Consider the following 24249-nt stretch of genomic DNA (forward strand, 5'->3'; position numbering starts at 1 on the left):
AGGCGGCAGGCTGCACAGACCTGGGGAATGGTGAAACCTCGCCCACGTGGCTGCCGGGGGCCACCCGGCTTGTGATTGGTCCAGAGGGAGGGCGTGAGGGCGGGGCGAGGGGAGGTTCCCGGGCGGAGGCCAGAAGTGCATCCTGGCTTGGCTGCCAAAGCGGGCTACTTCTGGAAGCAGCTGTGTCAGTCTGTTTCTCCCGGGTCCAGGTAAGGATCTTGAGAGGACGCCTCCTGCAACATCTACCTGTGCCAGGTTTTATTCCCCAGATCCCAGGAGGGAGTTTGCATTTCTGTCTTGACTCTGCTCAGGCGAGGCTGCGGCGCGGGCTGGGCTTGCACCTGCCAAAGCCACGTGGCAAGAGAAGGAGCTACCTGTGGACCCCTTTATGGGCTCCAGTACCTTCGTGTGCCAGGCTGAGGAGCGGGGGCGTCATGGGTTGCTCGCTCGTCTGCACACATCCGTGTTAGAATCCAGGCTGGAGGAGTCCTGGTGGTGGGAGGCTGCCTACCGGAGGGCAAGAAGCTGCCTGAGGACTGGCCGTGAGGGCTGGGATGAGGTGATCGCTTACAGGGGTGAAAGGTGTTTGGAATGGATGGTTTTGCTGAACTAAGTTGGCAGGGTCGGTGCGCCGTCTGCAGCCCTGAAGGAGGCAAAAATGGGCCTCCACTTCTAGACAAGAAAGAAAGAGAGATTGTGGGTGCTATTTCCCACCCCTTCCCCGTGCAGAGAAGAATTACCATATTTGTGCCAGCTCCTAGTCTAGACTCTGGAGGCACAGCAGGGGGCTAAATCTGCCCTCATGGAAATCACATCCTTCCTAGTGAGATGGTTTTCATACAAGATTTCATTTCATTCTCACAGCCCTAGAAATTGATTATTTTAAGGGTTAGAGTGGGGACTTGAATCCAGTACTTTCTGACTCTTGAGGAATTATTATTTTTGGCTGCTCCATGCATGGCATGTGGGGATCTTTGTTCCCCAAGCAGGGATCGAACCTGTGCCCTTGCAGTGGAAGCAGAGTCTTCACCACTGGAATGCCTGTTAAGTCCCTGGGCTTAGCTATTGTTAATAGTTTCCTCCAGGTTTTGGGCTTTGCTGCTTTTAAGACCAGCAGGTTTTCAGCCTAGTTAAGATCATTGGAACGAAGGCAGATTTTCCCTGAATGGTTCTTAACATTTATGCATTCAAGTAAAGTTTCCACCTATCTCTAGCCTACTGGTTCTTCTGTGAAAAAGGCAAAGCAGACTTCTCTTCCAAAATTGCCTGGAGTCTAACATCATGGCTGCCAGGGGGTCATTTGATTGTACATAGGCATATACTACCAGGGCCTGCTGGTTTAATTATTAGTCTCATTCTCCAGGTTGAGCTAGGTAGCCTTGACACCAGCCCTTGACATCTTAGTGGACTTTGTGTTTGAACTGTTTGAGTCTTGGACTGCCTTGATCTTCCTCTGATGGGAGTACTAGCAATGATGTTTTGTTTTTTCCCCTAGTAGGGGATTCAAATAGGAGATCTTGGGTGCTTCCCCTGCCCTTGCAAAAGGATACTCTAGAAGAGTTTGGAAAGCCTGTTTCCCAAACTCTGATACTATCTGCTTGAGAAAATCAGCTCTCCCTGGAAGGACGAGCATTGCTTAAGGAGAAGTAGTAGGTTACATAATTTTTTCAATATTTTCCCCTCTTCCCTCCTTTTCTCTCTTTCTTGAGACAAACACCTTTTAGTGGATAAGAGGACCCATCTAGGTGACTAAGCCTTGTGACTTTGTGGTCTCTCTCTCTCTCTCTTTTTTTTTTTTTGTCCACTCTGCACTGCCCCCTCGGTAGTGAAGGGTGGAGTCCTAACTGCTGGACTGTCAAGGAATTCCTGTCTAAGTCTTATAACCTTGGGAAAATACGGCCCTAGCTGTAATGTTTGGATTATTGGATAAATAGGACTAGATCTGTTTCCTGCTCACATTTGTATCTGCCACAGTGCAGGACCATGTATGCCACAAACGCTCACCATGCTAGCTCAATGCATGGGAACCTCCTCGGCATCAGTTTCTTCATCTGTAAGCTGAGATCTTGGATCCCTAATGTTTTTGAGCTGTGACATTCTCTAATCCTGGAAGGAAAGGGAAGTATTGGTCAGTCACCTGTTTGATTTCCACCTTCCCGCCATTCCCTGTAGGGGAACCCTGGATATCATATCATAGTCATCTTTTTAGGAAGTATTAGATATGGCTTGTTTAGGAAGAGGGAGCGTAACTGCTGAAAACTCAGCGACCAGTAGGACTCAGTATAGGAAGGGTAGACAGTTTGCATCTTCATGAAAGAAAGCCTGTTATTACTTTTGTAAAGAAGGCAGGTTCTGAGTTTGACAAAAAAAGACAAGATGTAGGGGACATCCTTGATGCCTGGAGAACCCAAGAATAAGTTGGAATGCATTCCAGGCAGGCAGTAAGTGTTTTTAGAGGGTAGATGAGGACTATAGCGTGCACCTTACAGTCTGTCAGGGGAGGCAGATTTTACACTAATAAACATCAAGAAAGTGACAATTACAAAAGTCCCACATGCTGCAAACGAGGTCAGGATACTATGGGATTATGTAACCGAAGGGCTTGAGTTTGCCCTGAAGGAATCACAGAACTGTCCCCTTTGGGGGCCAACGGAATGGGAAAAAATGTTAAGACATAGAATTTAAATTTTTTTCCTTTTATGTTTTACATAAGACAGGACAAGGATGTTCCTTGGTAATGAAGGCAAAGATTCTTACATGACTTAGCAAATGATTACCCCTTCATGGTAGAAGTGCTTTCACTGTGAAAGAAAGAGGATTTTCCAGTGTTGGATTGTTCATTTGAGAGTGGAGAGGGATGGCTGAGAAGTGTGTGTTGTGTGTGTGTGTGTTGAAGGGGAGGCATAGCATTGGGACTGTCTCCATCTGGTGCAAGTGTGGGGCTCTCTAAGTCTAGGCTTACTGTTTTTCTCTCCTCTAGAATAAAGGGAACTCTTTCCTCCTCCTGGCTTCAGCTGGGACTGGGTGAAATGCCTTTGGTCTTTGGACCAGCCCCCCTGCAGGAACCACGTCACCCTGTCCTTAAAGGACAGAGCCTGGAGCTTCTCCTGGGCTCTGGTAGGGTGTGAGAGGGGGACGTCTCCCCCACCTTAACAAACAGTCTAAAAGTTGATGTCTGCTCTCGCTCTGCCTCATCTGTTGGCTGCTTCTGCCTGCTCCCTCTCTAGTTGTTCTCAGATTTTTGATGGGTTACCTCTTAAATATAGTGGTCTTCCTGGGTATTTCCTTGGATCACTGCTCTTCCCAGTCTGCATTTTCTCTTTGGAAAACTTTATCTTAACCCACCCCCATGTTGCTCCCTCACTGTTTTACTTCTAACCCTGATCTCCATGCTGGGTTTTAAGCCTAAATATCCAATTGTCTACTGACTAGACCTCTTCTTTAGCAAATACTCGAATTGCTATGCTAGGCATTGAGGCAACGGTGGTGAGCAGTGGACACACTCCTGGCTTCAGGGAGCTTATGGCCTAATGGGGGACGGTGGGGATTAATTCAGGTAAAACCACAGCGTATCACACATGGCATGGCTCTGAAAGACAAGTACAGAGCCAGAAACTCATAGCAGTGCATGAGAGGGAGGAAGGGGTCCTTCAGAGACTTCTCTGAGCAAAGGAGGTTTCAACCAGGATCTGAAGGATGGGTAGGTGCTTATCATTCAGACTGTCTCTGCAGAGCAAAAGGCTACTTTTGGGGGAGGGCAGGGGAGTCCTTGAGATTACTTGCTAATGCACCTGTTTTTAAGGCTGCTATTTATTCTGAGGTGACTTGGCTATAACTTCCCTTGCAGCTGTAATAACCCATGGGTCTTTACTGAGGCAATGTCTTGAGTGGAAGTTCCCTTTCATTCTATAATATAATATAAAACATTTATTCTTTATTAGGTCTGTGGCTTCCGTCAGCCATATGTTTCCTTTCTCTAATATGAAATCCTGGCTTTGTTGTGAGTGCCTTGGATCTACATGATTGTATAACTCAAGAAGATAGCTTTTGTTTTTTAATTATTTTCTTTGGGCCAAACTATGTGGCATGCGGGATCTTGGTTCTCCAACCAAGAATTGAACTCGCACCCCCTGCAGTGGAAGTGTGAAGCCTTAAACTGAACCACCAGGGAAGTCCACCTAGGTTTTTTTTTAAAAAACATGTTAACCACTATTATTTTCACTTTATATACTTTGGCACTGAATTATTACAAAAATTCTGTAACTTAAAGTTTTCAGAATGAGAAAAACAAATGGCCCAAAACATATGAGTAGATGCTTAATCTCATTACGAATCAAGAAAATACGATTTAGGAGCATCTGTGATGGTGCAGTGGTTTAGATTCTGTACTTCCACTGCAGGGGCACAGGTTCGATTCCTAGGAAGGAAACTAAGATCCAACATGTTGCACAGTGCTGCCCTCCCCCAAAATTTTTTTTAATAAATTTTAGAAAGAAATATAAATGAAAATAACAATATTGTTTCTGCCCATCATATTGGAAAGAAAGAAAAGATTTATTTATCCATTTTGGTACAAGTTTGACTAAAGGACCATTATCATATACAACTGGTGGAAAAATCAATTTGAATTACATTTATAAAGATTTCATTTAAAACATGTACGTCCTTTGATCCAGCAATTTCACTTCTAGAAATCTATCTTAAAGGTATAGTTGTGGCACTTACCCGATTGTCTAGTGGTTAAGACTACACCTCCAATGCAGGGGGTGCAGATTTGATCCCTGGTCTGGGAGGGAACCAAGGGGTTTCCCAGGTGGCGCTAGTGGTAAAGAACCTGCCTGCCAGTGCAGGAGACATAAGAGATGTGGGTTTGATCCTTGGGTTGGGAAGACTCCCTAGAGGAGGACATGGCAACCCACTCAGTATTCTTGCCTGGAGAATCCCACAGGCAGAGGAGCTTGGTGGGTTACAGGTCATGGGGTTGCAGAGTCGGACAAGACTGAAGCAATTTCCCACGTACACCAGGGAACTAAGATCCAACATGATGTATAGTGCAGTCAAAAAAAAAGATATAGTTGCCATATACACAAAGTAATGTGTATAAGAATACTCTCAGCAGTGAAAAACTGAGAATAACCCAAATGTCTACCAAAGGATGAATTCAAGGCACATGGAATAGTATGTAATAATATAAAAGAATGAGATGGAGCTGTATATATAAAATGGAAAATTCTCTAAGATGTGAAGCAAAAAAAGTCAGTTGTGTATCAGTGCCAGTTAGTTTATTGCTCCTTAGCTCCGAATCTACCCTTCATCATGTCTTGTGATCCTGGACGTTGTAAACCTTTTTCCTTTGCCCTCTGATATGATTTTAAGCTCTACCAGTAGAGGGCGCTGGAGGAGCACTGATGAGAAAGGGGTAGTCTTCCCGGTGCCTGGGTGCTTGCCTCCTGTCAAGTTTCAACAACACCCCATCTGGCAGCTTCCTGTTGAGTTCCCTCAGCATCCCTGTTCGCAGCTTCCCAGAATCTCAGTGGCTTCCTGGTGAGTTTCATCAGGCCTCCGACTCAGCATTCCAGCGCATCCAGTTTCCTGCCTGCCAGCCCTTCAGGGGGCAGCACCTCAGCAAACTTTGAAGAAGACTGCTTTTTAAATCTTGCTCAAGGCATGCCTGTGAACTTGTAATTCAATATATATGGAAGATTGTCAGGTGATTTTTTTTTTTCCAAGAAAAAAGACAAATGACATAGTAGAAGAAGATATAGAAGTTAAGTCTCGAAAGTATTCCTTAAGGAAAAACAAAAACCAAAAAAAAACAGATGAGCAGGTATTATTTAGTGAAGAGGGAGAGGAAGGGCATTCTGGACCAGCATTTGCAAAGAAGAAGCATGAGGACTTCCCTGGTGGCTCAGACGGTAGAGTGTCTGCCTACTGAGGGAGACCCAGGTTCAGTCCCTGGGTTGGGAAGATCTCTTGGAGAAGGAAATGGCCACTCACTCCAGTATTCTGGCCTGGAAGATCCCATGGACGGAGGAGCCTGGTAGGCTACAGTCCACGGGGTCGCAGAGTTGGACACGACTGAGCGACTTCACTTTCTGAGACAGATGGCAGCCTCTTGCGTTTGAGGAAGTCTCGTAGCACTTGAAACTCAACATGAGGACAGTCTAACTGAATGTTTTCTCCCTTAAAGCCAGTTTTTCTGTATTCTCAGCGTGTTACTGTCGCAATCAGAAACCCTGGTATCACTTTAGGTATTTGGGATGGCCAGAGGAACTCACCAGGACTCCCTCTCTGCTCCGCTTCCAGTTTGAGGGGCTGCTGAGGGAGAAGTAGTCACTTTGAACGTCCCCATGCCTTCTTTTGGTTATTAGACCAAATGCTGATTCACACACTGTGCTGATTCACATACTGTGGCGAAGGGATCTTGCAGAAGTAATTAAAGTCCCTAATTGGTTGGCTTTGAGTTGATGTGAAGGGAGATTATCCTGGGTGGCCTGACTTAATCAGATGGAATCCCTTTAAAAAAGGGCTGGGCCCCCTCCTACCTGAGGTTAGGAATTCTAAGAGGTAGGTAGAAAGACAGATAGGTAGATCTCCTATTGATTCTGTTTCTGTTGAGTCCTGACTGATAGAATTCCTGCTATACCCAACCACTTGGCACATCCTCAGATCTGGCTACTTTAAAAGCTTCTCTACTTTTGGTCTTCCTTCCAGTTCTGGTGCGTCTGGGTTCACTTGAGCCCCATTTCTTCTTGCCTGGATTATTGGGGGTTCCCTTCCAGCTGGTCTCTGTGTCCCCTGAGGTCTTGCCACACCCTGTTTACTTCCATGTAGTTGCCTAGACTGATCTATCTAAACTACACATCTAATCTTATCACTCTTCCAAAAATTTGTTAGTGGCTTCCTGAAACTTTCAGGCAGAAGTTCAAAAGCCATAGCTTTTTTACATGACTCTACTTTTTTCTCCTCTCTGGCATATAGATCATATGTCTTTTGAAAGTTTTTTTTAGCGGTTGCCCAAAAGTTTGCCGTATATATTTACAACTAATCCAAGCCCACTTTCAAATTATACTGTCCCACATCACGTGTAGTCCAAGTACCTTAGAGTCTTCCCAGCTTCTCCATCCCATCTATATAGCATTGTTGTCATTCCTTCATTTTTTTTTTTTTTTAGGTAAAGATTTATTTATTTTATTTTTGGCTGCACTGGGTCTTTATTGCTGTGTACAGGCTTTCTCTGGTTGTGACAAGCAGGGGCTACTCTCTAGCTGTGGTGCACTGACTTCTTATTGCCGTGCCATTGTGGAGCACGGGCTATAAGGCATGTGGGCTCAGTAGTTATCAGCACATGGGCTTAGTTGCCCCATAGCATATGAGGTCTTCCCTTAGCAGGGATTGAACCTGTATCCTCTGCATTGTCAGGGGGACTTTTAACCACTGGACCACCAGGGAAACCATTCAGTTTTTCAAAATACGTGTTTATTTATTTATTCAGCTGTGCTGGGTCTTCATTGTGGCATGTGGATCTTTGCACAATGTGGGATCTGCACTTGTGGCATTCAGGACTTTTCATTGTGAAATACAAACTCTTCGTGGCATGTGGGATCCAATTCCTGACCAGGAAACAAACACGGACTCCCTGCCTTGGAACCACAGGAGTCTTAGTCACTGGACCACCAGGGAAGACCCCATTTCTGTCTTTATCTGTGACTGTTTCAACTTTTGAAGTGACCCCATGCCTCTTCTCCTGCAGATAGATCTCTCCTACCTTCTGGGGCTTCACCCACATTCCACCTCTTTTGGGAAGCACCCCCTTGATTTTTGTGATCCCGCCCCCAACTCAGCCTCCTCTCATCTTGTGTTCATCGTAGCCCTCCGTGTTATCTGCTGTTCCGCAGGTGGGCTCTTGTTCCCCAGTCAGACTCAGCTCCCCAAGGACAGACCCTGTATTGTCCCTTCCCCCTGTCTTGCCCCCAGCATGATCATGCCCTGGGCTGGCCACTGGCAGGCACTCAGGAAACATTTGGTGTCTAGTGGCCCAGATGGGTGAAAGTTCACTGGGCTCTTCCTGACCTGAGTGGGATGATGCTAGCGGCTGGGGTGAGCTGTCCGTCTCCTATAGTGGGAGGTGCTAAGGGCCTCTGGGGAAGGTTTTGATTCGGGGGACAGTCCTCATTTTTCCTCTGTTCTGAAGTTCACAATTTTGTGTATGGGCAGGATGGAGGCTGATCTGTCTGACTTTAACATCGATGCCCCGCGTTGGGACCAGTGCACTTTCCTGGGGCGGGTGAAGCACTTCTTCAATATCACGGACCCCCGCACGGTCCTGGTACCAGAGCGGGAGCTAGACTGGGCCAAAGTGATGGTGGAGCAGAGCAGGTGAGTGGCTGGGGGACAGGCCGGATGCACTGGGGCAGCATCGGTGGGTGCCCTAGGGGAGAGGTGGAAATGGAAGATGAGGGGATAGTCAGAGAGCTCAGGGAGGCGGGGGAGCCAAGAGCAGGATGACTCAGGGTGGAGGTTGGGAGGTAACACCGGCCTGTTGTCTTTGGGTGACAGGATGGGGACTGTGCCCCCGGGCACCCAGGTGGAGCAGCTTTTCTATGCTAAGAAGCTGTACGACTCAGCCTTCCACCCTGACACTGGGGACAAGATGAACGTCATTGGGCGGATGTCCTTCCAGGTCCCCGGTGGCATGATCATCACGGGCTTCATGCTCCAGTTCTACAGGTGCGACTGGGGAGCAAGGCAGCGCCAGGGGCACCACTTAGACCTGCTAGGGAGGGAGCCATAGTAGGATCATAGTAATAGCCATCTTTATTGATTCCTTACCAGATACCAGACACTGTGTTCAATTGTTCGCATATATCACCTCATTTAGTCTCAGCAGCCCTACAGAGAGGTACTGTTTTCATCTTCATTTTACAGATGAAGACCTGCATTTCTACAGAGGTTATGTAACTTGCCCAAGTGCACCAGCCAGGAAATAGTGGTGCCTGGTTATATGAACTGAGGCAGTTTTCTCTAGGACTTAATGACTGAACTCTTCTGCTCCTTTAAAAAGTACTTATTCAACAGTGAATTTAGTGTATTTTTATAACATAATATCCAAAAAATGAAAAAATGGGAAGACACTTTCAGTCCAGTTGGAGAAAGAGCACTTTCTCTGCTCCCCTTCCTCTTTTCCCTGCCCCTCTTCCCTCCCTAGCACATTTGGTTAGCCAATTGTCGAGCCAGACCTTGGACCAGATAGAAAGTGAAAATGTTAGTCTCTCAGTTGTGTCCGACTCTTTGTGACACCATGAACTGTAGGTCACCAGGCTCCTCTGTCCATAGAATTCTCAAGGCAAGAATACTGGAGTGGGTTGCCATGCCCTCTTCCAGGGGATCTTCCTGACCCAGGGATAGAACCTGGGACTCCCGGATGGCAGACAGATTCTTTACTGTCTGAGCTACCAGGGAAGCCCACCCCTCAAGGAGCACCCAGTTTTGTTGAGACCAAGAAGGAAACAGTTAGTCTAGCTTGCCAAGTGGTAGGCTGGGGGCAGGATATGGGGTGGTGGGATCAGACATCATAGAAGGACTAACTGTGTCTCAGAAAGGACAGGGGAAGGGTCAGGAAGGTTCCAAGGAAGAAGAGATCTCTCCAGAGAGCAGGATTCGGCCATATAGCAAGAGGCTGGGGGTGTGGATGTTCCAGGCAGAGGGGCAGCCAGTGCAGAAGACCAGGAAACAGCATGGGAATGGCCTGGGGAGTGGCAGGTTTGATTGGTGTCCCCAAGCCCTCCCACCTCTTTGCCTCTCCCGGCCTCTCTCCTGGTAGGACGATGCCGGCAGTGATCTTCTGGCAGTGGGTGAACCAGTCCTTCAATGCCTTAGTCAACTATACCAACAGGAATGCGGCGTCCCCCACATCGGTCAGGTAGGAGGCCTGAACCCCTGGCTGTCTGTGTGGGCCTGGAGCTGCCTTCTTGCCTTGAGGGGGAGCAGCCCTTCTTAAGGGGTTCCGGGGCTGTCTGTCCTCCCTGGGTGGGGCCTGCCCTGGTTTGGGTGACCAGGTTTCTTTTCAGGGTTTGGAAGTATTAGGCGGACTAGGAGAGTATCTTCTTCCTAGATGAATTCAACATTCACTCATTCATTCATGCTACAATTATGTCTAGAGTGTGTATTAGGTGTTGGATAGGGTTCTAGGGGCGGGGGATACATTTGAGTAAGACGTGTGGTCTCTGGAGTTTAAGGTCTTTTTAGGAAAATAAGCATAATGATCTCAGTCTGTAATAGCTGCCATTAAGGAAATAAGTAGATAACATGCTGGAGAACAGCAGAAGGGGCTCTGTACAGATAGGCCGGTCAGGGAAGTCCTTTCTGCAGAGCTGACGTTTCAGCTGAGTTTTGAAAGGTAAGGATTTAGCCATGCAAGACCCCGGGGAAAGATTCCCAGGAGAGGGAGTGGCAGCGTGCCGAGGTTCTGAGCAGGCAGGCACTTGGTGTGTTTAACATACTGAAAGGAGCATCTGAATGAGTTGGAGGGAGATCCCAAGCTGAAGCCGAGGTTTTCAGGCAAGAAGCCACAATTCCAGCCTTTATCACTCAAGCTTTGGTCCTGCCCTCAGGCACCTGGAGTCCCCACTCCCAAACATCTCTCTCCTCCACTAGGCAAATGGGTGTTTCCTACATCACAGCCACCACCACTGCAGTGGCCACTGCTGTGGGCATGAACATGTTGACAAAGGTATGGTCTGGGGCTGCTATGGACATGGTGGTCACAAGGGGGCAGCAAAGTCCTAGGGAAAATTTTTTTCCCCAGGTATGGGTGGTTTCCCAGACTGGAAGAGCTGGGTTTGGGTCAGAGCCTAGCCAAGCAGTGGGAAGTTCAGCAGGGCTGTCCCACACTGGTTTTTCTCGGGCCTTTGAGGGACTTTGGGTGCCCTGGCTGGGTGTCAGGATATGTGGCGGTAGTGAGGTCTGATTTCTTATTTTATCGTCCTAAAGCCCCTTCCACCCCCATCTTCCAGGGACCTGACCTACTCCCCTTGTCCTCTTCCCCCACAGAGAGCTCCGCCCCTGGTGGGCCGCTGGGTGCCCTTTGCTGCCGTGGCTGCAGCCAACTGTGTCAACATCCCCATGATGCGCCAGCAGTGAGTACAGGGAGCCCTTTTCCTCCCTGTAAGCCGCAAGGGCCAGCAGGGAAAGGGCAGGAGACCAAGGCAGAGGATGGCTTTGGCGGCTGAGGTTGGGGTGGGCAGGGCTGCACTTCCAAAGGTTCTCCGAGGACGGGCGGCTCCAACAGTGATGGCTGCGGGAGGGACGGTTGACCTGGGTTTCGTCTGTGATGAATGCTGTGGGAGTCATTCTCTGAATGGATTTGGAGGTTTAGTGTGGACCTGCGGGGTTTGGCACCAGCTCACGTCCTTTCAACTACAACTGTATTTAAGTCGTGAACTTGGCCTACTTCCAGAGCCCTGGGGATGGCTCACAGAATGAAACGCAGCAGAGCAAGGTATCCAAAGATAAAACAGAACCAAGAGGCTCTGAGGGAAGCCAGAGGGGTAGATAGATGTTTTCCAGCTGCCAGACTCTAAACTTCACAGCAGGAAAGGGGAAAGGAGAAACCCACTATGTCTCACATCTTTTGTTCCTTGACTAGAGAAAGCGAAGATGTTCCCCTACTATAAAATTTAATGATGTAATAGATGTAAAACGCTCAAAATAGTGCCTGGAATGTAATATTAAGTGTTAGCTACTGTTGCCACAGTGGCCATCGATGCCTTCCTGGTCATCACTGATGTCGTAAGGCACATTTTCTTAGGACTAGTAAGTCAATGGAAAGTGATCACAATCACCCTTGCAGAAAGAGCACACCACGGAAGAGCCACGCATACCCTCTACTTGACTCCTCTTCCCCTCCCCCATCCAGTTGCTCCTTCCAATGAATGAATGAGTCCCCACCACCCACCTGGTCTTGGATGGAGTGCTGGCTTGAATATAACAGCCAGAGCGGCTCCTGTTTCTGGGTGGGTCATGGAGTCAGGCACTGGACCCAGCACTTGGGAGGCATCATCCCGTTTAATCCTCACTGAGTCCTATGAAGGGGCGCCATGATTATCCCCATTTTGCAGATGAGGGTAACTGTGTCTTCAGAAGGACTAGGGAACTTGCTCAGGAGCATACACTTGCTCTGCAGCTTCCAGATCCAGCCTAGGCAGCTGGGACCTGGCTCTCGCTCTCTGAGCCTCTCCCCTAGATATCGGTATCACTCTCTGGAGTGGGGAAGGCTGCTCCAAGGGCCAGGCTGCAGGAGGTGGCTCCCTAGAGCTGGAATGGCCTGGCCCCGGTCCTCTCGTGTATCACATCACTGGCGGGCTTCCAACACACCCCTTTCCCGCATCCAGCACCTCCTGTCTGTGTTTAGGGAACTCATCCAGGGAATCTGTGTGAAGGACAGGAACCACAGTGAGATCGGTCACTCCCGGGTGAGCAGAGGCCTGCCCTGGGGGTGGGAGGAGGGAGTTCCCTCTCAGACCCTGTCCTGTTCTTAGCGCTCAGAGCAGGCCTGGGCTAAAAACCTTTTCCCTGGAGCCATCCTCCTTCTTCATCGATTTTCCCTCTATATCTCTGCTCATATCATTTCTGGTCCTGAAGCCGTAAGAACTTGGCTGGGTGGGAGAGGGTTAGGTATGGTCACTTAACCCCTGACAGGTCCATCCCTTCCCATTTACCAGCTCAGACTTGACCATGACTCTGACCCTGGCCCAGCCCTCTGGTGCAGCCTGTGGACTCCCCATAAAGTCATAACTGACAGCTAACTTTTTTCTGTCCTCAGAGAGCTGCAGCCATAGGCATCACTCAAGTGGTTATTTCTCGGATCACCATGGCAGCCCCTGGCATGAGTAAGACGGGGAAGCCCTCCCATCCTGGGGGACCCTGGCTCATGTGATGGAGACCTCAGCCACACTTGGGGTGGGGGGTGGGACCCCAGCCTCTATAGGCATTCTTCTCAGACTGGTTTGCTTGAGTGTCGAGAGCCACTGGAGAGTCACACCGTAAATCCTGGAATGTCAGTTAATCAAGATTTGATGGAGAAAGTTGTTTTCATTTAACAAATATTCCTTAAGTTCCTTCAATGTGTTGGGGAGATAGTGGTAGAGAAAATAAGTTCCCTGTCCTGGTTTTGCCTCCAGCAGGAACAGGTTACGGAGCAGGATACAAAACTTGCTTGAAAGATGGTTGATTGTAAGAAGGGTGCTCTGGGCCCATGGTACCCATCCTCCTGTGGTTATAGGGCTGCAGGTTGAGGAGTCTGGGAAGCACCTTCTTCTGGGACTTGGGGAAGAAGTGGGTGTGGCCATGCCTGTACATCCTTCTCCCCAGTGAAAAGTATTTTCTGGAACTTCTGGGCTTCAGTCTGTGATCCGACTTCAGAAGGGCAAGCATCACAGCCTTTCCTCTGCCTCTTCTAGTTCTGCTGCCGGTCCTCATGGAAAGACTGGAGAAGCTGCGCTTCGTGCAGGTGAGTGGACTCTGCTTTGCACCTTCACTGCCCGGTGGCCCCAACCACACCTGTGCTGGGGGTTCCTGACCCTCTCACCCTTCTATCTCATTCCCATTCCCACACTGCACTCCGGGAAGGCCCCTCCCAGTACCCTGGCTGTCTGATTCTCAGCCTTGTCTGCTAAGAGCAAGGAGACTCCCACCTCCGCTGCAGAGCCAGGGTTTCCTGCCTGTGGGTTTCTAGCTGGCTTGCTGATGGGGTTCACCTCTAAGTATGTAAGTCACGTGGGTCTCTCTTTTGTTTTGTTTCTGCACAGAGAATCCGGGTTCTGCATGCGCCTTTGCAGGTTCTGCTGTCCGGATGCTTGTGAGTAACGTGTTTTCTCAGTAGGCGTCTGTGGTGGGGCACTCAAAATCTGTCTTCCTGTGTCACCCATGTGGGAAGACATGTACTCCTTTACCTGACTTCAAAAGCACCCAGGCTTGAACACCTGTGGCCCCTCTGACTTGTCCCATCTTTCCAAGGGCACTGGGCTGGCCCTATGCACACACTGGGGTGGAAAGGAGAACCCTTGGATGTCCTCCTATCCCCGGGGTCTGCCCTCCAACCTTAGGTCTGCAGTAGCTTTAGAGGAGAGACAACAATGATAAGATCATCCCACCACGAAAGGGAAATAAGAATTATGTGAGGTGACAGAAGGGTCAGCTCACACCAGTGGTGAATTTAGGTGACACCAGTGGTGAAGGACTTGCCCGCCAGTGCAGGAGACATAAGAGATGCGGGTTCAATCCCTGGGTCGGGAAGGTCCCCTGGAGGGGAAGGCATGGTAACCCACTCTAGTATTCTTGCCTTGAGAATCCCATGGACAGAGGAGCCTGGTGGGCTACAGTCCATAGGATCGCAAAAAGTTGCACATGACTGAAGTGACTTAGCATACATGCATGCACATGCCAGTTATATCTCAATACATCCGAATACGGTGAGACGTGAAAAATGACACAGCCTGGGCCCGTCGCGTGTCCCAGGCTCACACAGGCAGAAAGCACCATGACTCCCAGCAGCGGTCTTAGGTGCCTGCCCTGGACTGGACAAGACCCAGCATTCATCGTGCTTTGTGAGGCCGTGAGCTAATGACCACAACCTAAGCTCATGTGTATTGGATGTTTCCTGTGTGCCCCCACTGTGCTGATGTTTCACGTCTATAGTTTCACCTGATTCCCTGAGCCCTCGAGGTATACATACTGTCAGCATCTCCTTTCCCAGATGAAGAGACTTGCCCAAGCATCTCTAGTTGGTAATTTCTAGAGCTGAGATTGGATCCTTAGTAAGTCTAACATTATGGCAGACTGTCTTCTTTTTTTTTCCCGCTGTGCAGGCTTTTCTCTAGTTGCAGTGAGCAGGGGCTACTTTCTAGTTGCAGTGCACGAGCTTCTCATGGCGGTGGCTCCTCTTGTCACGGAGCACGGGCTCGAGGGTGAGCGGGCTCAGTAGTTGTGACTCCCGGGCTCTAGAGCACAGGTTCGGTAGTCAGAAGTGCCTGGGCTTAGTCGTTCCAAGGCATGTGGGATCTTCCTGGATCGAGGATCAAACCCGTGTCTCCTACGCTGGCTGGCAGATTCTTTACCACTGAACCACCAGAGAAGTCCCCGCCAGAGTGTCTTCTGCGAATTGATTTGCCACTGAGGGAGCGGTTACATACCATGGGCTGAATGTGTCCCATGTGTTACCTTGTTTAACCCTTGCAGTAACCCTGCCGAGTAGGGACTCTTGCCTTCCCTCCGCTGGCTCAGAGGGGGCTTGCCCCAGATGGCACAGCTAAGAAGTGGCAGAGCTGGGACTCGAACCCAGGTCTGTTAGAATCCCAGATTCTGTAAAATACAGTCCTGGGCCCACATCCTCTGAGAACTTGTGAGAATAAAGATTCAAGCCCTTTCCTGGACCTGCTGAATTAGCACTGCGTTTGAACAAGCTCCTAGAATTCCTTGTGTGCCCCATGAAGTTCCAGAGGCTCTGCCCTCACTGTTCTCCAACAACCTGGGGTTCAGCAAGTACAGGAGCCTGACCCCGAGTTCACACCCCTCCTGCTTTCCTTGAACACCAGAGGGTGCCTGTGGCTATGAGCGCCTCTGCTCACACTCTCCTGGTTTCTCCATTCCCATCTTCATCTGTGAGAATGATGGATGGATGGGGGTGAGGGGTGCAGGGGGCTGGTTTTATCCTGTGCTGGAGTGAGTCTCCAGGCGCCAAGAGACCAGGAACAGGGTTGGAGGGAGAGGAACTTCGGGTTCAGCTCCCCATCCTTTGGGGAATCTCAGCCATGGGGTGTGGATGAGTCTGTGAGATGCCAGACACCCCCTAATGCTTTGGTTTCTCCTTTCTTCCAGTCTCATCTTCATGGTGCCAGTGGCGTGTGGGCTGTTCCCGCAGCAATGGTATCAGCTGTTCATTACCCACTTGTTTTTACTGAATTGCCTGTCCCTGCTCTTCCTGACCTGCCCACTCTCCTGAAGGAGAGGGAGCGGCAGGCAGGGCAGCATCTGTTTGGGGACAAGTGTGAACTCTGTCTGTGTGAACTCTGGGCCTCTTGCCTCCAGTTGAATGGGAAACCAAAACAGAGCTCCAACGGGCAGAGGGATGTCGCTCACTCCCAGTGGAGCACAGGCTGCCTTGGAAAGATGGTAGGGGAACAGAGACTTCCTGTCCCTGCTGGTTGAGTTGTTAGACCCATCTCCCCTGGCTGGATCTGGTCTTTGAAATCGAACAAGAGGGTAGGTACTTACTCTGGCTGATGTTTGCTGAAGGATGGATGCCTTGGACCTCTCAGCTTCCCTTGTGTGTCCTGGGAAGGGTGCAGGGGGTGGGTGAGAAGAGATGATGGCAAAGGGACAGGGAAGCATTAGACAGGTGGCAGGGGCAGGGGGCAGGGTGGCAGAGAGGACTGACTCCAGGAGACCAGACATAGCCTGAATGGATACAGAGAAGGTGCCCGTCTCCCTTCTCCTAGTACTCCCAGCTCAGTAGTCACCTACACCTCTCCTGTGTTCTGATCACCATGCTTGCAGTCTTTGAGAAGGTAGATGTTTGGCACTAGGGAGAATGAAGTCAGAGCTCAACAGAAGTAAAAAGCAAAAAAAAAAAAAAGTAAAAAGCAACATACTGTGCTGTATAGAAACCATTTGTAATTCTGATGGAAAAAATGGGCAAGGGCTTCTTAGAGGTGGCAACTATGTTGGATTTTATCTCAGGGTAATTTGCTGTTTGTCCAGGTGGCAGGCTCATAACACCCTTCTCTCTTCTCAGTGAATTGCCCGTTTCCTATCTGGAACCCGAGCTCCAGGACACCATCAAGGCCAAGTACAGAGAACCTGTGCCTTATGTCTACTTCAATAAGGGCCTCTGAAGGCCTTACCCCAGCACGGACCAGTCCATACACGAGCTCCTCCTCAACTGCTGTGGATTCCTGTACCTCATTCCTCTTTGCCGACAGGGCCTGCAGGCCAGCGTGGATTGGGGGGGAGGGTGGCAGTGGGAGGATGCCTCATGCTTCTACCCAGGTACCTGGGTTTATTGGACTCCAGGGGATAAAAGCAACCAAGAGGAGAGAGGCCAAGGCTTCTATCTGCTCTCCCCGAACCCCCATCTCCTGGAGACCAGGAGCTAAGACCCCTGCTCAGGGAGAAGGTATTAGGTCCTGAGGGTGACACTCAAGTAAACCATTTGGAAAAATTAGGAAACCTGGGATTCTGGTTCCAGCTGGGATTGAGGAAGGGCCCCCTTTCTCTTCCTCCTTGTCTGTTCTCAGTCAAGGGCACCCTTCCTGCCAGGAGTGGGTGTGTGGTTCTGGCTCCCTCAGGAAGAAGGAGGGGAGAGGCTGGGCCACCTTGGGCCTCCTCTTTGCTCTTGCCCACTTTCCTCCCCAGGGTCCCCTGGGCAGAAAGCTTCTTTGGGAGTCTTGCTAAACTTGAGAGTTTTTATCAGGCACCCAGGAGTTTTTAGTGTAAAGCACCGCCCTCCCCACCCCACCCCCCCAAAAAAAAACAGGACATAGTGAGGCAACAGAGTTTTCATGGTGCTTCAGACCCTGTCTGTTGACACTGGCTTTGTTCTCCTAAAATCATATCTGATTCTGCTTCTCTGTGTCTGAAAGATAAAACCACTGACTGTGAGTAAAAAGGACGTAGGTAAGCATTAACTGCATGTTTTAGTGGGTATAATTTCCTGGCTGCCTCCCTTCCTCAGCCTATTTGGTTAAACACCAAAGAAAGACTGGTGTGGACTGAATAGGAAAGGGAAGTTTTATTTGGACGCCTCTGAGAGGAAACCAACCAGGACCAAAGAGCCTTAAAGGACACACAGCTAAGTGCAGCCACTCACCCTTCCCTGCCAGGGTGCTCTAGGTTATTTTGGAAGCGTTTGAGGGAGAGGGGGCTGCTGTAGCCAACCTGGGGCCAATGTCTATGAGTTTTGTCTAGTAGAATTTACTGATTGATCAGAGGGTATCACTATCAATTGAATACATTTCTTGAAAGAGCACAATGAACTGTCTGCACACTGAGTTAATAAAACCCAGACGGAAAGCAAGATCTGTTCTTACTTTGGCCTTGGCATGGAGGAGAGTATCACAACTCTAAGGGGAACCTGTCTGGTGCCCAGAGGCCATTGTTTGTCTCTGTTATTATGGAGGAAAAATCTACCTGCCTTTGCTGGAGGCTCTAGAGTGTTCGCTGGACTGGAGGTGTTGCTTGAGGGCGAGAGCTGGCAAACCATGGCTTGGGGGGCCAGATCTGCCTGTTTTTATGTTCCTGGGAGCTGAGAATGGCTTTTAAATTTTTGAAAGGTTGTGAAAAAAGAAGAATGTGTAAGACCCTGAGGGGGTGGCATGCAGAACCGAAAATATTTACTATTTGGGCCCCTACACAGTGTCCCCTACTCTGGAGTAATGGTTCCGAAGAAACATGTCTGAGATTCACCCGCAGGGCTTCTCAAAACACAGGTTATAGGGCACCCTCCCTAGAATTTCTAATTCTGTGGGGCTGGAACAGAGCCTGTGGCTTTGTGTGTCTGGTAATTGTGATGCTGATGCTGTTAGTTTGCAGACCACTTTGAAGGACCACTGCTCTGAAGAGAAAGGGCCTTCTCCTTGAGGTCAAAGTACTGACAGCAGTTTGATTTTTCCTCTATTAAAAAAAATTAAAATACAATTCACAGAACATGAAATTCATCCTTTGAAAGATACAGTTAGTGGTTTTTAGCATACTCATAATGTCATGCAACTGTCATTACTCTCTAATTCCAGAATATTTTCGTTATTCCTGAAAGAAGCTCTGTACTCATTAGTGTCATTCATTATATCCTCATCCGCTAGTCCCTGGCAACCTCTCATCTATCTTCTGTCACTATGGATTAACCTATTCTGGACATTTCATATAGATGGACTCATACAGTATGTGGTCTTCTGTGTCTGACTTCTTTCACTCAGTATTTTCAAAGTTCAGCTATTCTGTAATGTGCAACTTAATTTGGGCTGATATCTGAGCAGAAAAGCCTATGTCTTTGGAGCTGGCTTCCTTGGGACAGGAGATTTGCCTTCAGCTTTGCTCAGTTCCAAAGGCAAATAGGAAAAACATTACCAGAGCTGGCCGGAACTCGGCAGCAATTCTGAGGTTCTTTCAAGAATCTGCAACCGTCTTACTTTTCGAGCTCCTTAAGCCTCCTGGCATTCCTCCTTTCTTCATAGATGATTACTCTTGGAAAAGTCTGGAGTAGAGAGTGACTGCTGTTTAGAGGCAGATTAAAAATTTCATTCAAACTGCATCTCAGTTCTATCTTGTAAAAGCCTCCCATTTCTTTGAGTTGGCTCCTATAGGTGTGGAACGAGGTGAAGAGGGTGACTAAAATGTCTCAGGGTGAGAAGTTCTAGTTCAAATTGGGCAGGGTGTCATGTTTGTCCTGTCCTGGAGCTCAGTTCAAGCTCAGGTAAAGAGAGAAAAGGAAGTTGAGAAAGGACAGAATTCCTTTCTGTTTGTCAAATTGGAACCTTTGGAGTTGCCTATTGATAATGATGTTTGGCCTTTTTTTTTTTTTTAATTAAAATTTTGTTGAAGTATAGTTGATTTATAGTGTTGTGTTAGTTTCAGGAGTCCAGCAAAGTCAATCAGTTATACATGTATCTACTCTTTTTTAAGGTTCTTTTCCCATATAGGTCATTACAGAGTATTGAGTTGAGTTCCCTCTGCTATACAGTGGGACCTTATTAGTTATCTGTTTTATATATACTAATATGTATATGTCAATCCCAATCCCCCAATTTATCCCTTCCCCTGCATATTCCCTATTGATCATAAGTTTGTTTCTGCATCTGTCACTCTGCTTCTGTTTTGTGAATAAGTATTTGGACCCTTTTTTTTTTTTTAAGATTCTACTATAAGTGATATCATATGGTATTTGTCTTTCTGTGTCTGACTTATTTCACTGAATATGACAATCTCTTGATCCATCCATGTTGCTGCAAGTGGCATTATTTTGTTCTAGTTTTTTAAGGAACCTTCATGTTGTTCTCCATAACAGCTGTACAAATTTACATTCCCACCAACAGTATAGGAGGGTTCCCTTTTCTCCACATCTTCTCCATCATTTTTTGTTTGTAAATTTTTTTTTTTTTTTTTTGATGATCATTCTGACTGGTGTGAGGGAATACCTCATTGTAGTTTTGATTTGCATTTCTCTAACAATTAGTGATGTCAGGCATCTTTTTGTGTGCTTTTTGGCCACCCGTGATATCTGACTTTTTCGTGGAGGACTTAAAACTCCTTGAGGCCGGGATTGAGACTCTGTGCTAAGAGAATAATATGGCCCCTGCCTGTTATTCGATCTTTTCTTCTCCTCTAGGGAGTTTGATTGTGGAATGGATGCATTTCTAAGAAATTTAAGATTGGCAAAAATACTTGTCACTCTTTGCAGCACTTGGGAAAGTAGGATCAACATAGAGACAGAACCAATTTCTTCACTTACTTGTTTCCTGCTTTGCCACCATTTAAGCCAAGAACAAACTCCCTTGGGCTCAGCTGTGGGCTAGACGCAGCCAGGCTGTAAAATGCTTTGGCAGGCTTTTGAGAGGAAGTTGTCAGCTAAAGGAAGCTGGCTTGTCTGCTGTGAGTCTTCATTTGTTTATTTTCCCAATATTGATTGAGCTCATGGTTGGGCCCTGTACATGGCTGTAGAGATTTCTTTAAAAAAAAAAAAGGAAAATGAGTAAGACATGGTATGGCCATACAAAAAGCTATAAATTTAGTGGGATGGGTCAGGCAGGTAGAAACTGTAGATACACTGTGTGGTGTTTTGTGAATTCAGAAGAAACAAGAGGGCGGGAACTGGGAATTTATAAAGGGGAAACTGTATGTGTATTTGGGCTTCTCTGGTGGCTCAGATAGTAAAGAATGAGCCCACAACACAGGAGACCTGGCTTCCATCCCCGAGTTGGGAAGATGCCCTGGAGGAAGGCTTGGCAACCCAGTCCAGTATTCTTGCCTGGAGAATCCTCATGGACAAAGGAGCCTGGCGGTCTACAGTCCATGGGGTCCCAAAGAGGGGGACACCACTGAGCTAATAAGGACAGCAAGTGAAAATGGAGAGTGAAAAAGTTGGCTTAAAGCTCAACATTCAGAAAACAAAGATCATGGCATCCGGTCCTATCACTTTATGGGAAATAGATGGAGAAACAGTGGAAACAGTGTCAGACTTTATTTTTTTGGGCTCCAAAATCACTTCAGATGGTGACTGAAGCCATGAAATTAAAAGACGCTTACTCCTTGGAAGAAAAGTTATGACCAACCTAGATAGCATATTCAAAAGCAGAGACATGACTTTGCCAACTAAGGTCCATCTAGTCAAGGCTATGGTTTTTCCAGTAGTCATGTATGGATGTGAGAGTTGGACTGTGAAGAAGGCTGAGCGCCGAAGAATTGATGCGTTTGAACTGTAGTGTTGGAGAAGACTCTTGAGGGTCCCTTGGACTTCAAGGAGATCAGCCCAGGGATTTCTTTGGAAGGAATGATGCTAAAGCTGAAACTCCAGTACTTTGGCCACCTCATGTGAAGAGTTGACTCATTGGAAAAGACTCTGAGGCTGGGAGGGATTGGGGTCAGGAGGAGAAGGGGACGACAGAGGATGAGATGGCTGGATGGCATCGCTGACTCGATGGACGTGAGTCTGAGTGAACTCTGGGAGTTGGTGATGGACAGGGAGGCCTGGCGTGCTGCGATTCATGGGGTCGCGAAGAGTCGGACACGACTGAGCGACTGAACTGAACTGAATGTGCAAATGAAGTTAAGTGTACTGTCTAGCACAGTACGCTGAGGATCTCTTAACTGTGAGGAGTGAGCAGAGCGTGCAGAAAACGCAATGGCAGTAGGTGAGATGAAGTATGCAGGGGCCAGGACACAGAAAGGACCATACTGATAAGTTTGGATGATAAATTCTGTAGGTAGTTGAAATATTTTGAGAGGGGAAGCCCTGAGACAATGGCTTTTAGGTAGTAGAGCACCCGTGTTCTGACCTGTGAAAGATATTCAAGAGGGAAGAATTAGCAACTGGCTGGGCAGCAGGAAGCCTGTCTGTATTTAGCCAGAAAATGAGAAAACAGGTTGAAACACTGGAGCTATTTCTGAGGTAGAGTGAATAGAATTTCCTCCCTCGAGAACTTGGGTTGACAAAGCACTGTGCCTTAGGTAAAGATACTATCTGACATGGAATTCAAATTGACCCAAGCTGCTGCTTGAGCAATTTGAGACCAAGAGAGAGACCGACCCTGGTACTGGGGCTGTGCTTAAAGACAAAAGACATCAAGACATTTTTAGATTACAGCAGCCTTCTTCGAGAGCACCCGGTTACTTTCTAAAAGTAACTTATTTTCCAACACCCTTTAGAATTACCAAACCTCTTCTCTGCTAAACCGTGGAAATCTAGTACTTCCGCCACACTCAAGATGGTAAACATCAGCCTTAGACTTTTCAACCCACGTTTTGGACGGTCCCGCCCCCCCGTCGGATGTACTTCCGCCACGCTCTCCGGAGCGGACGCATTTATACCGCCTCCCAGCCCTCAAGATGGCCCGGCTTCCTCCTACTTTCCATTGGCTGAATTTCTCCGATTTTCCGTCTTCATAAGGAGGCGGAACTTCGATTTGATCGACAGCTTTTTTAACCAATGGGCGAAGGGCAAGGGCCAATGACGCGTAGGAACTGGAGAACCACCCCAGTGTCTGGGAGGGCGTTTGGGCTGGGGCGGGGTGAAGCGGAGCCGGAAACGGGAGGGGAGAGTGAAACAGGAAAAGAAGGGAAGAAGGAAGACCAGGGAAGAGGAGGAGAGGGAGGAGGAGGAGGGAGGTGGCGGCGCCGTGGCGGAGGAGCAGGAGCAGGAGGGGGATGGCGAGGAGAAGGCTCCTGGGTGGCATGGCGCTCCTGCTCCTCCAGGCGCTGCCCGGCCCCCTGTCAGTCAGGGCTGAACCCCCGCAGGTAAGGGGGAGGGTCGTGTGGCGGCCTGAGGGGCCAGGCTGGGGGCCTCGGGGTCGTCGAGGCGTGGCTGGAGAGGGCCTGAAGGAACATTGTCACCAAGAGTTGCAGTCTCCTGAGACGGTCACCCATGCTTGAGTGGACAGGATCTGAGGGGGCGTCGGTGTTTAGCCGAGGAGCACCTGTGACGGTTTTGGTATCGGGGAGGCGGCAGAGGCATGCTGCCAAGGGAGTTGAGGGGCGTTTGAGGCGGCAGTTCAGTCAGGTGGGCCGGGAATGATTGTGAATGGATAGTAGTATCAAGCGGGGCCTGTGTGGGGTGCGCATTCGTGTCCTCCAGTGGAGCAGGTCTGTGAGGCAGCGGTGCCGCGTGTCCGTCGGTGCGGGTAGGGGTCCGTGGGTTATTGAGCCGGGCTGAGAGGATATCTATTTCCAGCTGGATCGGGGTATGTTCTAGGGGCCTCTTACCCCATTTTAAGTGGTGTTGGAGGCGGGACTCTCGGAAGGCAGGTGAGATGAAGTAGCCTGGGACCCCTCAGCAGCAGCGCACACCTGAGCTGTAACAAGTTCTTACTATTAGGTTGACTGGACTGGGGAAGCCAGTGACTGATGTTGTCCTGGGCCAGCTCAGAGTTTTGAGCAAAGGGTGGTGCTGATGCCAATATGGTCAACAAATGGAGCACCCTAGATTTTCTTGCTGGGTGGCTTGTGCAGATTTCAGCCGCTGCTGGCATTTCGAAACTCTTAATGGGAGCGTTACTCTTGGTGCCAAGTTGGGTGGGGTGCAGTGGGGGGAATCACCCTCCTTCCCTTCTTTGCATTTGGCAAGGCTTTACCGTTCTGTTTTCTCTGTCTCTTCAGAAAGGCCTACACACACAGAGCAAGATGACAGAATCTATATAGTATAGCTTAGCACTTGAACTTGGTGTGGTCAAGAGTAGAAGCAGAATGCCAGCAAAAATACTTATCATTTTTCCTAGGAATTTATGAGCATCCTGTTATGCCCATTAGTATCCTCTATTTAAAACATTAATTTTTTTTAAGTGAGGTAAAATTTATATAACATAAATCGTTTAAAACCATTTGACCATTTTAAGATGAACAATTCAGTGGTATTTAGTATATTCACAGTGTTAAGCAACCACTGCCTCGATCTAGTTACAGAGTATTTTCATCACCTGGGAAGAAAACCGTCTATCATTAAGCAGTTCCTCCCTGTTTTGCCTCCCCGCAGCCCCTGGAAAACAT

General features: G+C 48.5%; 2 protein-coding genes across 3 annotated transcripts in view; both read left to right on the forward strand.

Moving 5' to 3' along the window:
* The first annotated feature begins 164 nt into the window (after window positions 1–164).
* SFXN2 (sideroflexin 2) lies at window positions 165–17502 on the forward strand. 2 transcript variants are annotated; one of them, XM_068961518.1, is made up of 12 exons: window positions 165–209; window positions 8218–8379; window positions 8560–8730; window positions 9824–9922; window positions 10657–10732; window positions 11053–11138; window positions 12413–12473; window positions 12824–12890; window positions 13461–13510; window positions 13809–13858; window positions 15877–15924; window positions 16793–17502. In XM_068961518.1, the coding sequence occupies exons 2-12, from the start codon at window positions 8219–8221 to the stop codon at window positions 16890–16892; spliced, it is 969 nt and encodes a 322-aa protein (XP_068817619.1). In that variant the 5' UTR covers window positions 165–209; window position 8218; the 3' UTR covers window positions 16893–17502. The 2 variants fall into 2 exon arrangements, with proteins under 2 accessions (XP_068817619.1, XP_068817618.1); XM_068961517.1 differs by lacking the exon at window positions 165–209 and having other exon boundaries at window positions 8210–8379.
* A 5361-nt stretch (window positions 17503–22863) lies between these two features.
* Window positions 22864–24249, forward strand: part of WBP1L (WW domain binding protein 1 like) — a 59632-nt gene continuing 58246 nt past the window's right edge. Inside the window, exon 1 of the mRNA XM_068961405.1 lies at window positions 22864–23004. Within this exon, the coding sequence (XP_068817506.1) occupies window positions 22915–23004 (90 nt within the window). The 5' untranslated portion in view covers window positions 22864–22914. The remainder of the gene's footprint in view (window positions 23005–24249) is intronic.

This window comes from Capricornis sumatraensis, chromosome 23 (assembly GCF_032405125.1).
Source record: "Capricornis sumatraensis isolate serow.1 chromosome 23, serow.2, whole genome shotgun sequence".
NCBI lineage: Eukaryota > Metazoa > Chordata > Mammalia > Artiodactyla > Bovidae > Capricornis > Capricornis sumatraensis.

Coding starts and splice junctions, on each gene's coding strand:
- SFXN2 (XM_068961517.1), top strand. CDS start 8,210: ATGGGCAGGATGGAGGCTGATCTGTCTGACTTTAACATCGATGCCCCG. Junction 9,923..10,656: donor GCGTCCCCCACATCGGTCAG/GTAGGAGGCCTG, acceptor CTCCTCCACTAG/GCAAATGGGTGTTTCCTACA. Junction 12,474..12,823: donor GTGAGATCGGTCACTCCCGG/GTGAGCAGAGGC, acceptor TTCTGTCCTCAG/AGAGCTGCAGCCATAGGCAT.